This window comes from Coptis chinensis, chromosome 1, assembly GCF_015680905.1.
Source record: "Coptis chinensis isolate HL-2020 chromosome 1, ASM1568090v1, whole genome shotgun sequence".
NCBI lineage: Eukaryota > Viridiplantae > Streptophyta > Magnoliopsida > Ranunculales > Ranunculaceae > Coptis > Coptis chinensis.
The window spans coordinates 64,618,097-64,632,787 of record NC_141456.1 but is presented as its reverse complement, the minus strand read 5'-3'; the positions used below and the strand labels follow the sequence as shown (position 1 = coordinate 64,632,787).

Genomic DNA, 14,691 nt, shown 5'->3' with positions numbered 1-14,691 from the left:
TGTTTGAGTCTTTGGGATTAAGTTCGGTTTTGTTGAACTTCACATGGGCCTGATCGGAAATCTTCATGTATACTCCCTATTCCGTGCTTACATACTGGTTTTATCATCATTTTTACGTTAGTTGCTCCAACTTGCAAAAGCATGAAAATGCAATTATTTCCTGATTATTAAACACATAATTAGCCAAATTGCTATGTCTCTATAGGGTATAATATTACAGTTTTGGGTGTTTATCACTCTCTACTCTTTCGAAAAAAATGTCATCAGTGAACCAAAATCCGATGAATCCGATTCAATTAATTTTCAAGACTTATCAAAATTTGGCGCAATGCATACAAACTTATGTATCCCATTTCCTTGCTGACTCCCACCCTCCATCCTCCTCTAGTGACTCTCTCTCAAATCATCATCACCCATTCTTCTCATTTTCTTCGTCACCATCATCAACAACTTCATCAGGTGATCAGAGTCTTATCGAATTCCCACAAGAAAAAAGCTTGATCAAGGTACCAGCTCACTCCTCTGTTTTGGATAGTAACTTGTAGAGTTTACATTGTATATGAACTGCTCGATATAAGTTCTCACTGAGATATTGCATTGCTCAACTTTTGATACTTGCGATTTCCAGATACAACTTGCTAAACCTATGAGTAAAGATGACTGGGAAGGGCTACTTGGACATTCCTTCACACTCTCAGAGCGTAGGCAAAAAAAAAAAAAAAAATCTCACTCTCTAGTCTCTACCATGTTGCTACATGCTTAGACGTTTTTCTTATATCTATTCCTTCCCTCATTCCTTAATCTTTTCAGTTTCCAGATCGTCCAACTAGGCAACAAAAGAAAGATGTAAAAGAATTGGTATGTTTGTGGTTCTTTCCTTTTCTCTCTCTCCGTACACAATACACACATCATAAAATGATTCAAAATTTTGGTTTTGTTACAAGATGTTACTTAGAAGAGCTCAGAAATGCTGATACGAGGGTTGATTAATTGTGAACTTTGGGCATGCAGATGGCAATACTATCTCGGCTTTACCCTTGCAAGGAGTGTGCGGATCACTTTAAGGAAGTGTTGAGGTACATCACTCTTTCCTTTTTCTTTGTCTCCTAAATACAGTCATATAATGAGAAATATAAAGAATAGAAAAGTGTGGAATTGAAATTTACTGAGTGTATCAAGATTACAAGTATCTGAGCATATACCGTTTATTATTAAATAAAAATCACGAATCAGTTGAGCTACATTTGGTATTGCTTGAAATGTGAAGATAATTTTCTTGAGAGTATGGGGATATGCCACATTTAAAATCTCAATTGTAGTTTGGATATATGTGATATATGGCTTTTAGATGCTACTATTGCTTGCTTGTTATGTTAGTAGATTTGTACATAGTAAACTGACATTGGATGATGTATGTTATAGTATAGCAATATAGCATATGTTGTTCTCTTGAGCAAAAGTCTACTATTGGTGAAGAAATGCCAACTGCAGCCTTACCAAATGATGTGTTTGACATTGCATGTGTGGAGCTATAAAAATCTATTATTGCATATGACCTCTTTTTCGCATTTTGTTAGAAGTGCCCGTTTGAAAACTTGTGTTGCCCACTAAGGAGTGAACCAATCCTACTCTTTTCTCTAATTCCCATTTTCTTTCTTTCTATTTTTGATAGTGCAAATCCTGTACAAGCTGGATCCCAATCTGAGTTCTCTCAATGGCTTTGTCACATCCACAATGTTGTCAACAGAAGGTAGTTATGTTATTAAATTACGTTTTGCCATCCCACAGAATAGTTAGTAGTTCTAAATGATTTAGAAACTTTATGAATTTGTTGATGTGATTTATTTTGTTCTTTTAATAGCCTTGGCAAGCTTGTATTCCCATGTCAACGTGTAGATGCAAGATGGGGAAAACTCGAGTGCAGGGAATGTGCATGCGACTTAGAAGGAAGTTCGACAGAGACAGAAACAGACAAGCAACAAGAGGTGACAGTTTTTTATTGTAATTGGTATTACTAATGCATAAATCGTATTTGACATTACTTGAAAAGAAATTTTTATTGTTCTTTTCTTCATTATATCAGACCTATGAACCCACTGAATAACGTGCTATCCCCTGTAGTCCTGTACAATAAAGGAAAACTAAGGGAATACATACCTTAAGTGATATATTCATGCTCCATATAAATGTGGTGCAGTCCTGCAGCTAACTCTTTTTACCTTGTGAGGAAAACCACGAAACAATTTTCCTTTACGTACACAGTCAACCACATGTTCTGGGGTCACGTTCTTTTTACCTTGTGAGGAAAACCCCGAAACAATTTTCCTTTACGTACATAGTCAACCACGTGTTCTGGTGTCACATTTATATACTACTTCAGTTGGTGCTCGAATCTTAAATTGTAATCTTCAACTGGTCGCACTGTGTTACCCTTACTGAGCCCAGTCACAGGCTATCTTTTCAATTGTCCACCCCTATATTTGCTAGAGCGTAAGCTCGTGACGTTGTGACATTGATAAGGGCAAGCAGGGAAACTAGAATGATTTACCTCAGAATCTGAGGATTTCTTCGTCTAAATTAGCAGCAGCAAATACAACAAACAAAAATGAACTGGCAAAACGGCCTTGCCTGATTCAGTTGCTGGGATCTAAATTAAGAACTGAACATTTCCCACTATGTGTGGTTAAAACCGCCAAAGTAAACCTGTTATCGGACCTATTACAGCATATCCATCTCGAAAATTTGAATGACGAATAAACAGTAGGGTATAAAGGAAAAATGTATAATTGGTATACCAAATATCATTGGATATAACATGGTGAGTCGCAGTCCTCTCTTCCACAGTTTTCTTCTTTCTTCAAAAAACCAATGATTTTTAACAATACTGTGAAAGAGTACCAACTATGCTCATTAGACATTGCTTACGAATATTAACCAATAAGTAAAGCTTAAAAAACTATCTCAATGGTTTAACAATGACCATCATCGTTTATGAGCCAACACACACAGCTTAGATCAGACCAAAACTTGAAGCAAGACAACAAATACAGAACTCGATAGTATTGTACTTCCTGTCCAAGTGAATTGTAAGGGAGACTTGCCCTCATTGGATAGATGACACGTGTATGGGAAATAGCCTAAGAGTATAGATGTCCAGAATGAGACGAGGACCATCGGATCAGTTCTGTGAATGAGTGATCTCGTGCTTAGCACGAGTGTTTGGTGGACATGTGCTAGGCATGTGGCTGAACGCCTCTAAGTATGACACTTCTCCAAGTCGTTAGGAACTGATATAGATAGTTCCTGAACAGAAAGAAACTGAAGATGGCGATCTCTGATGATAAGGAAGGAATCGTGATGACATATCTTAGAAGTTACCTTTTAGATATAATCTTCCTATACACGATGGGACATTATGATCAACAAGAAAACTTACCTCTCATAAGATATGGTCTAGATTCAGACTTCCATAAGGAGAGGAATCCTAATAGGAAGGCAGAGTCCAAAGATGGAAGGGAACGCACAAGTGGTGAGGACAGTCCTAACCCTAGGACTATCGTAGCTCTTCCTATATAAACCATAGGGATTCACTCTTAGGAACTATGCAAAATAGGGTTTGATTTTCCTAAATAAAGAAGGAGATAAATAGGCAGCCGCCAGGCGGTTCAACCCTGAACTCACAATCATCTCATCCCTTCTTTACTCAGTCAAAGCTTCTGGATCACAAGGCACAGAGGAAGATCAGGGGATACTCAAAAACTCCCCTACATCTTGTGGCGCCGTTTGTGGGGACGAAAGTAGGTAAACATTTGTTCAAACGACTGATTTAGTTTAAAAACTCTTACCATTATGATGGCAGGAGCAAAGAAAACAAAGGGTGGCGCTACCATGTGCAGTGTCGCCATGAGAGAAGAAGAGCACGAGATACCTGAAGGGAGGGGGGGGGGGGAGAACGTCGGTCACCATGATGCGAATAACCCCCTCCAAAGACCTATGACCAGCGCCGACAGGCCAACTACTCTTGGTGCAAACCCCAGGAATAATGCTCAAGAGGAGCGTCAAGATGGTGAGAATACTGTCCTCACCAACCCAGAGTCTGTTCAGGCAAGTCAGGTAGTACAGGCTCTAGAATAGCAAAGAAGTAATCTTGAATGAGAAGTACAGATGCTGAGGCATTTGTATCAATCTAACACAGGGAAGGAGCCACTCATCGATCTCGATGATGATGACCTTCCAGAAAATGGTCGTGCAAAGAACCTAAGGCATGGGGGCCCAGCTCGACGCGAGACATCTGAGTCAGATCTGATGGATCACGTATTTAGATATCGAGCAACTATGGGACAATATGAAAGGTATGACCATGTCATGTGTCAAGAGTTCAAAGTTTCCTTGTCTGGATCTACGCTCCAGTGGTACCACAAGTTACCAGAGCGGCAGATCAGGTCCTCAGAAGAAATGTTTTGGACCTTCATAGATAGGTAATCATGCAACAAGCACCAACCAAAGCGGATCAATGCATTGTTCAACATCAAGAAAAAGGACGAAGAAGCATTGAGGTCCTATATGCAACGATTCATGGAAATTTCAATCCAGATAGAGTCTTGTGACGAACAGACTACCATAATAGCTTTCAAACTAGGGTTGGATGAAAACAACGCCTTATTCGGATCCCTCTCTAGGAAACCACCCCATAATTTAGAGGAACTCCTAGATAGGGTTGAGACTCATGCGGGGTGGGAGAAGGATGTCCTGAACAGACGTCAGGAAGAAAAAAAGGCTAGTCGGACAACTCCTGTGGCCCCTCGAGAAGGGAACTCTTCCCCTCAAAAGCCGAAAAGAGACCGTAATCGTGGTCGCCAAAGGGTTGAATCCCCATCAAAAGGGATGGATGCCCAGAGGACAGTACCAGAATGTAACCAGTAGCACAGATGGAAAACCACAGAAGAAGCCACGAGTGGAAGGAGCTAAAGAAGTTCTTCCCTCGATTGACAGAAACTTTGCCCCTTTGAACAAAATGCCAGATGAGGTCTTGGACTTGATCAAGAATCAAAGTTACCTCAAATGGCCAGCTCCGCTTAAGCTAGGCTCCTTGGTTACTAGAGACCAGAGCTTACAGGACCCTGAAAAATGAACTACATGATCTGATTGAAAGGGGGTATTTGAAGCAGTTTATAGCACACGAACAGACAAAAGCAATACAACCTGAGGAGATCAGTACGTCAGTTCAGGATCCCCCAGGAACTGGACCGCTCAATGGCTGCCTCTAGCTAAATATGATTTCCGAAAAGGCAAGCAAATGAAGTGGGCAGGTCACTTAAAAAGGGCGCACAATATTAAATGTGCATCGCCAAGCAAATGAGGATCATGAACAGCGAACTGACTACGGGTGCACAGGTTAATACGGTACCCCACAAAGATCTGCTTATCCTCTTCACTGAGGCTGACTGTTGAAGCATCCAAAGCCCACATGAAGATGCACTTGTTCTGACACTCCCTTTTGGAGATTATGATTTGCATCGCATATTGGTTTATCTAGGCAGCTCAGTAGATGTGCTATACTACGACGCATTCAAAAAGCTACAGATTTCTGATTTTGAGATGGTCGCCACCAACTCCAACCTATATGGATTCAATAGGGACAAAGCTCTGATAGTTGGGGAGATCCAACTACCCGTAGCTACTGGTCCGATAACTCTTATCATAAACTTTGTTGTGGTAAAAGCTAATACACCCAATCACATGATCTTTGGTATGACTTGGCTGCACAGACTCCGAGCTGTTCCTAGCACCTATCACCAATGTTTGAAGTTCCCGCACAACAGGAAAATTGAGACAATCAGAGGGGATCAAGTGGCTGCCAAAGCATGCTACGTTATGGCAATGAAGCAGTCCCCACTCCCTTTTGAACCAATAGAGGTGGGGTAACCCGCCAAATAGCAATTGCAATTGGTCCCCCCTCTCCCGGATCTAGTCTCAAGAGAGAGGGAGGGTCCCCCCTCACTGGAACCGTTAGAGGAAGTGGAAATTATGGGAGGCAACTCCCCAAAAACCACTTTCATTGGCACCTTGTTAAGTTCTGAAGAACGTCAGACTCTAATACATTTCCTTCAAGAATACACATACGTGGTTGCTTGGTCATTTGAAGAAATGCAAGGAATTGACCCCCATGTGGCATGCCACCAGCTCAATGTCCACAGTAATGCAGTAGTAGTCAAGCAAAAACAGAGAAGGATAGGTGCTGACAGGTCCAAAGCGGTAAAAGCTGAAGTTGAAAAACTAAAGGCAGCTAATTTTGTCAGGGAGATCAATTTCCCCACCTGGATCTCTAATATTGTCCAAGAACGTAAGAAGAATGGGTCATGGAGAATATGTATCGACTTCACGGATCTAAACCGCGCATGTCCAAAAGACAATTACCCTGTACCACGGATTGACAAATTGGTAGATGCGACGGCTGGACATGAACTGTTATCTTTCACATATTGGTCATCTAGCAACAACCAAATCCCATTGCATGAGGAAGACCACAAGCATGCAAGTTTCACAACCAAGGATGGCCTGTACTGTTATCAAGTCATGCCATTCGGACTGAAAAATGTGGGGGCCACATACCAGTGCTTGGTGAACAAAATGTTTGAAAGATTGATAGGAAACATTGTGGAGGTGTATGTAGACGATCTCCTGATAAAGAGTCTGAAATGGGGAAATCATCTCTCCCACTTGAAATGTGCATTTGACGTTCTCCGAGAGTATCGCATGAAATTCAACCCTACAAAATGTGCTTTCGCTGTATCATCAGGGAAGTTTTTAGGGTATCTAGTTACTAAGCGAGGAATCGAGGCAAACCTAGATCAGATCCGGGCGCTCATAGAAATGCCTTCATCCAAGAATATGAAAGAGGTTCAAAAAGTCACAGGCAGGTTAGCAGCTCTAAACATGTTCATTTCCAAGAGTTCAGATAAGTGCAAACCTCTATTTCAGTTACTTAGAAAAAATACCTCATTTGTATGGATGGAAGAATACCAAAAAGCATGCAATCAGCTCAAAACATACCTGGGGGCACCACTAATCTTTTCCAAACCAATAGAGGGAGAAGTTTTGGGTCTTTATCTTTGTTCATCTGACTACGGTATCAGTTCTGTATTGATACGTGTCGATGAAAACAAGGTTGAAAAACCTGTCTATTTCTTGAGCCGAACGCTCCTACTAGTAGAAACAAGATACCCTAAACTCGAAAGAGCCGCTTTAGCCCTTGTTTTTGCAGCAGAAAAGTTACGACCGTAATTCCAGCCCCACACTATCAGGGTAATCACAAAATATTAGTGACGATCAGTTATCATAAAGCTGAACAGGTCAGGGAGGTTAGCTAAGTGGTCCATGCAACTGTCAGAATATGATATTATCTATGTTCCACGAATCTCAGAGAAGGGTCAGGCACTAGCAGAATTCTTGGGAGATTTTCCAATGACCTACACTGGGTACAACTCAACAACCCCCAGTTCAGATGAGGGCATCCTGCCTGAACCTCCAAACACCCATCTAGACCCATGGGAGTAGAAATCCGGATGGCGACTGTTTGTCGATAGGTCTTCATATGATAGAGGTGCAGGAGTGGGAGTTGTGTTAGTTACTCCTGACAACATGCGACTAGAGAAATCCATCTGGTTGGGTTGGAACGCCTCCAACAACGAGGTAGAATATGAGGCGACACTTGTTGGCCTCACAATGGCTCTTGACCTGGGCCTGATACACCTCACAGTGTTTAGTGACTCACAACTAGTTGTGTTCCAAGTTGATGGAGGCTAGGGTCGAATGAATTGCCAAATACCTGGAACTGGTGAGGGGTATTCAGGGCAAGTTTGAGAACATTTAATTTTATCAGCTGCCTCGATCCAAAAATCGGCACACAAATGCTTTGGTATATGTTGCCTCGATGTTAGGCAACATTGAGTTTTGTTCCATCCCTATAGAGTTCCAAGAGAAATCCAACATCCAAGAACTCACAGTTACAATAGTTATTCCAGCCACCGCTCCAAATTGGATGGATCCATACAAGTCCTACCTCAAAGATGGAACACTCCCTGAGGATAAGAATGTAGCAAGCTGTCTTCTTGCAAAGATATAAAGATCCACCCTCATTAAAGATGATCTGTATAAGATGTCCTTTTTGGGACCTCATCTCAGATGCCTCTCCCCAGTCCTTGCTGAACAGGTTATACGAGAGGTTCATGAAGGAATTTATGGCAACCACGCTGGGGGTAGAACACTAGCTCTCAAGATCCTAAGGCAAGGATACTTTTGGCCTTATATGCAAAAGGATGCACAGGTTTTCGGCTGCAAATATGAAAAATATTAGTGATATGCTCTACTTATCCATGCTGCAGCAACAGAACTGCACCCATTGGCCAGCCCATGTCCATTTGCACAGTAGGGAACTGACATTGTAGGACCTCTACCACCGGCTCCCAGCAATATCAGATTCTTACTGGTCGCAACGGATTACTTCACCAAGTGGATAGAAGCAGTTCCCCTAGTTTTCATTCGAGAACAGGATGTCAGAAAGTTCATTTGGAACAACATTGTCTGCAGGTTTGGCATACCCAAAGTTATCATCTCAGATAATGGGCAACAGTTCACTGGGGGATTAGTTGTTAAACTCTGTGAAGAGTTTCACATTACCCATCTGTTTTCAACTCCAAGGTATCCGCAAGGCAACGGCCAGGCCAAAGCATCTAATAGGGTTATTTTGGATAACATGAAGTGTAAACTAGATGACGCCATAGGTTTATGGGTTGAGGAACTACCTAAGGTCCGATGGGCATACCGAACTATACCCAAACAGTTAACTGGTGAATCCTCATTTTCACTGACCTACGGAACTGAAGCTGTCATACCTCCTGAACTGGTAGCTCCCACTCAGAAATCTGACATTGTGCATACCCTAGACAATGAGGAATTGTTATGCAGAGAAATGGATCTCTTAGATGAAAAAAGAGAAGGTGCCGCACTGCGCTTATCTGCCATTCAACAGATTCTGAAAAGATCATACGACAAGATAGTCCAGTTTCGATCTTTCAAATTTGGGCATCTGGTTCTGTGTGAGATCCCAGAGCCCAACGACAAGCTTGGGCCCAATTGGGAAGGACCATTCATCATCGACAAGGTTGGTCGAACTGGTTTTTTGTACCTACGCACTGTTGAAGGAGACGTTCTTGTCAAACCATGGAATGCACAACACCTTCGCAAGTACTATCAGTAAATTGTTATTAATGCTTCTTTATGTATTGTTTACTCCTCTCCATGTCATTAATAAAGTTCTCCATATTGCCATCGAATTTCTTCCTTGCATCAGTTCTTTATTTATGATCCACACTGGACAAAGCCTTTAGGGAATTATCTTTTCACTATCTGTTCAAGAATATTGTATGCCAATTTACTTTAGAACCAGTGATATTGAGTAAGGGAAAGTTGAACTGTATGCCAGTTCCTTTCACATCACCATGCAGCTGGAACTATACGACAGTTCTTTCAAACTGCGATTGTCCTCGATGGGTTAAGCCTTTAGGGAATCAGACCACATTAATTGTTCTGTAAAGTGTATGCTAGTTTGACTTGGAACAAGAGATAGGCTTATTAAGAGCCTAAATTGTATGCCAGTTCCTAGAGCTCTCAATACATCAAACATAGGGGTTACTGGGAAGATCTGGGTTGGATCCAGATCCCAGCACGCAATCATTGGCTTGGAACTATATCGGTATGATGGCGTTGAGGAAGACTCCCCCACTGCTATTCAGACTATAACCTATTCATTTTTTAAATAAATAGGACATGTCGTTATAAAACACAATGTCGTGGCACCAAGTTACTTTTGCAAAGACATCTCTATTGCGATCGAACTTTTAATTACAATTAACTTGAATGACTTCCATGATATCCTAATCAAATTCTGGCTATGCTTCATTTTAATCTGTTTAGCCTACTAGGGCCACCTATTATTATTCCAAATGAACTTTGGGGGCATCAGGGGTAGAGTATGCATAGTAACATATGTCATATAATATAAAATGCTATAAATGTATGCATAAACTAGAAGAGCTATAGAGTTCAGTAAGTAAGTAGTATGCATGCATAAACTAGAAAAGTTGCAGAGCTCAATAAGTAAAATAGTATGTGAGCTACATAGCTTAATATTACAGGTCCATCGAATAATTGTTTAAAAATAATTGTTTATGTGAATCATCAACTGAAAGGCTTATGAAGCAGGGGTATAATCAAACTTTGGTTCACCATCAGTGCTTGCTGCTGCACCATCGTCAAGAACTCTTGTTTCACTCTCCAGAACAGACTGTATCCAGACTGTGTGGTTAGATTAGCTAGAATGGTTGAAGGCTGAACAGAACACTGACTTGTAGCTGGAACTGGCAAAAAAGGAAGCTGAATGGGAGGCATGTCATCATCGGAGTCTTCTTCAGAAGATGAGGAGGCATCATGCATAAGTTCATCCTGGATAGTTGAGATACTGGTGTCTAGATCAGGAAACAAGATGAAAGGGTTGGTCACTCGCCCCTGATCATCCAACTGAGAGACATATCTAGTAGCCTCAATAACCTCCTCAATCTTAACTTGTCTGGCAACATCGAAGGACTCTTCAGAAACATCAAGCACTCTCAGAGCAAAGCGAATGACATTTTCAGCTGTCCTCTTCTTTCCCTTCTTCAGCACTTGAGAATAAAACTCAGAGATCTCCGCAAAGAGGTCACCAGCCTTCTTATCAGAGTGAAGATGTTTTTTTTAGAGTCCTCTCATAGCTTGACATGACCTCATTTGCATGGGTAATTGATAACCCGTAAAAATTCAACTAGATTACTCTAACCTATTTCTTACGGTATCAATCATTTATTTCCTACTCTCACATATATATTCATGCAATATATAAAGTACGGAATCGTTCCACTCTCAATCTATCAAGACTAAATAGAATTCAATTGAACAAACACAAAGAATAATGATGAGAGTAATATGTGATGTGAAATTTCTATACTATCATTCCCAACACAAGAACAATAATAATAAGTCATAATTTAATAACTAATTTAAACTTTATAAATCTAATTTTATCATTAGTCTAAGAATCAAAATGAACACAACCTAATTTATGAATTTAAAACAACTAAAACTAAATAAGAATTTAATCAATAACTAAATTGAAATTAAAACTAATACTTTATTATAAAACTAATAGTGATTCTAAATAATAATCTACTTTGTTCTAACACTAATTAATTTGAGGTAAAAACTAGATCTAAAACAAGCTATTCTAACTAATTAATGGAGTCTAACCTAATTTTCTAATCCAGATCTAGGTATTCTTAAGAACTAAGTCTTCTCCATACAAATGGAGGAGACTAGATCCACTTTTCCGTGCATGGGCAGAGGATCCATGTTTTGGGCCGGAAAATCGAGCCAAAAACCCAATCTTTTCAGTCTACAGGGCCCTTCTCAGCTAGATCTGACTTCAATAGGCTTTTCGTCCACTTTTGCTCCTCTGATTGGGTCAAGGCTTAGACCATTGGAATTCTCTTTCCAAGCTGGTCATTTTGACATAAGGTAGGTATAATTCTGAGGCCTGAGTCCAAAGATACGGTATTTGGAAGTTCTGCTGACTTTTGTGTGTTGTTTCTGCCCGCATTGACTCTGACTTCTTAGCTTCTAACCGGGCTTTACAAAGGCTTTTTCTCCTTGAATCTTGGCCTTTATTCACAGAACTTCTTAGCAACCAACCCTTGCTCCTCTATATCGCCAAAGTGGTACATTTCTGCACAAAATAGACTTCAATGTCTGAAATACATAAAAGCACGTAATCAGCATTAACTCTTATTTATTACTCGCATAATTAGTCTAAAAGTATTATTGTTAAGGGGTTAAAACTACAGTTTTAGGATCTTATCAAACCACCCCCAAACAGCATTTTGCTTGTCCTCAAGCAAATATTAGAAATTAGCATAAGTGACCAAAAATGGAGTTCTAACTAATCTGGTTTCGCCGAGTGCGATTGCATTGACCATATGCAACAAGGCCTTAAACCACTAGGAATTCCCTAGTGGATGAGTTGTAGCCTCGTGAGAGTTTTCCAGTGAAGTTACTCACAAACTTCATCTATACTACAATAACTAAGAAATAAAACTATTGTTTCTTTATTTATGCTCCCAATTATCTATATATCTCACTAGCAATGGATACAGAATAATCAAGTTGAAACCTAAGCTAATATATGCTTAATAATCAATAATCATCTACGAATAAACATATATACAATGAGTAATACTATGAAAACCACTAGCAGGTTCGTTTATGAAAACTCGGAATAGCGTCCTTAAGTAGGTCCTCACATAAATGTCAAGACAAAAATCACTCTGATTTTTCCTTCTTCAGTTTTCCTACTCCGATTAAATGCACACACTTTACCTTACAATCTCAATGACACACAAGGAAGTTGGAGTCGATCAAACAAATCTGCCACTTACTATCATACTAACCTATTCCTAATTGAGCTAGAGGTCTTTATTAGGTGATGCGGGGATTAGGAGATGGTTTAAGAAGGAAGGAAATGGATATTCAAAAAGGACAAGTTTGAGATAATAGAGTCTTCATATTATGTGACTAGAGAAAACATTGTTCTTTACTTTTGCTTCTACACTTTGTTTCCATCCTTAGCCATATTTTTTTTCTTTTTCCTTGTCTTTCGACTCCCTTGATTCTATTTTTGGAGTTCTAACTATTTATTTTCTTTTATTTATTTATTTATTTTATTTGGATGGAAACTTTCTTTTCTTATCTGAAGCAACTAACTAATTCTTGATTTCAAAGGTCATTCTCTTTTCTATTCTTCATCTATATTCTCAGACTCCTTCAAAGAATGGGTAGGTTGATTTTTTTTTTTATTTTGTTTTTTTTACAGGGTAAAGGATTTGCGGTTTATGAAAGGCTAAAGAAAGGCTCAGAGGGGCGACTAGCGGAAAATAATTTATAGGTTTGAATTTTTGGCTATATCGATCCAAAGAGGGCCTAAATTCTCGCTTAGGATATGGTATAGTGATCAAGCAAGTGGACGTGTGATTTCTCTATCCAGATTTTACTTCTCCCTTGTGTCATTTCTCAAATGTTTCACTCATATAAGGCTTTAGGTTATATTCTCACTGGATTTCTAGAATAAGTACTCTAGCCTAGGTTTCAGAAACTTACTGCCAACAATCAAAGATACTCATGTAATATATTTATAGATAGATGCAAAGATTATTACCTACGTATTAACTTAAGTTTTTACAAATTATTCTAATGCAAAAGCTACGTGAGACTTCTAGATTATTCGGAGCATAGAGAAAGAAAACAATACTAATATTCCTAAGTGTATAACATAACTTTTATTTATTTATTTTTTTGAAAATTTTGAATTTTTAACTAGACAACAAGTGCATATTATACATATCTATATCCTAACAGATGTCTTAATTATACGTGTTTCTATGCCCCCCCCCCACCAAAAAAAATAAGAAGCATGTTTTGTCCTCAAAGTATTTAAATAAATAGGGTAGAGAAATATCATTGAAACACGTAAAATTCTGGAACATCTGCAAAACAAGGTTATAACATACTAATATAGCAAATAAAACTGACGCAACTCGATATGAGTTCCACCCGTTATGGGGTTAACAAGAATCAAATTGCTTGGGACATAAGCAGACACTAACTGAAATAAAAACTAACCTTAACTCTAGTGTTTAAGCGTTGTCAACCTCTTCTATAAAGAAATGAGGTTCCTTCGCATCCTGCCTCTCCAAAGAGATGAGGTTCCTTTGCATCCTAACTGCAAGATCCTTTCGCGGAACCAATGTCCATAAGTCTCACTTCCCAACAAGTGTTCGAAAGACTGCTCCGGTATCACTATAGGAGAAATCATCACAAAACTACTCTCTAGAACAGCTACAATGATCCTGGAACAACCCATAAAAATTTGGAATTTTTTGTGCCCACGGGTCAGGGCGCGGGGTGCGCCTGGGTGAATTTATAGTTCCAGGCACTTGGGCGCAGGGCGCGCTCACTTTTTGCCTGGGATGGGTGCGGGTCGCGCTCAAGTTAAATTTTGACAGACAGTGCCTAGGGCGCAGGTGGCGCTTCCATCAAGAGTGCGCCCGAGGTTTGAAATGCGGAAGTGAGAAGGAAAAAGAAAGAAAATTTGGGAGTGAAAGGTGAGAGATGAATGTGAGAGATGTGAGTTTTGTGTGGAGAATGAATAAAGTTTATATAGGTTTGAGTTTCCAAAACGAATTGGGACGTTTCCAAAACGTTTTAAGGTAATTGCCGGAAATAGAAATTTCCAAAATCGGAAACGGAAACTACCCATATTCTTGATTCTAATACAAACCTAATATCTCTTAGACTGAATTTAGAATAGTAACTTCTAAACTCTTATAAATTTCATCCTACCACCATATCTAATCCTAGGCATGCCCATATCGGCAATATTCTCAACCATCACTCCAAAACAACTTCTAAAATGGAGGATCATATAACAAATCATGCTAGAGTAAATAATACCACCCCCAAATAATTCAGGAAGGTGGGATTAACAATAAAAACAATACACAATTGAAAAGAACCATATTATATTAAAATTGAAATTCAAACAATATT

General features: G+C 39.6%; 1 protein-coding gene across 1 annotated transcript; it reads left to right on the top strand.

The window, feature by feature from the left end:
* Positions 1-266: 266 nt before the first annotated feature.
* On the top strand, positions 267-13,333 carry LOC147524940 (FAD-linked sulfhydryl oxidase ERV1-like). The gene is made up of 7 exons (XM_086604704.1): positions 267-506; positions 629-701; positions 811-858; positions 1,012-1,076; positions 1,673-1,750; positions 1,862-1,985; positions 12,959-13,333. The coding sequence occupies exons 2-7, from the start codon at positions 657-659 to the stop codon at positions 13,028-13,030; spliced, it is 432 nt and encodes a 143-aa protein (XP_086460830.1). The 5' UTR covers positions 267-506; positions 629-656; the 3' UTR covers positions 13,031-13,333.
* The last annotated feature ends 1,358 nt before the right edge of the window (positions 13,334-14,691 follow it).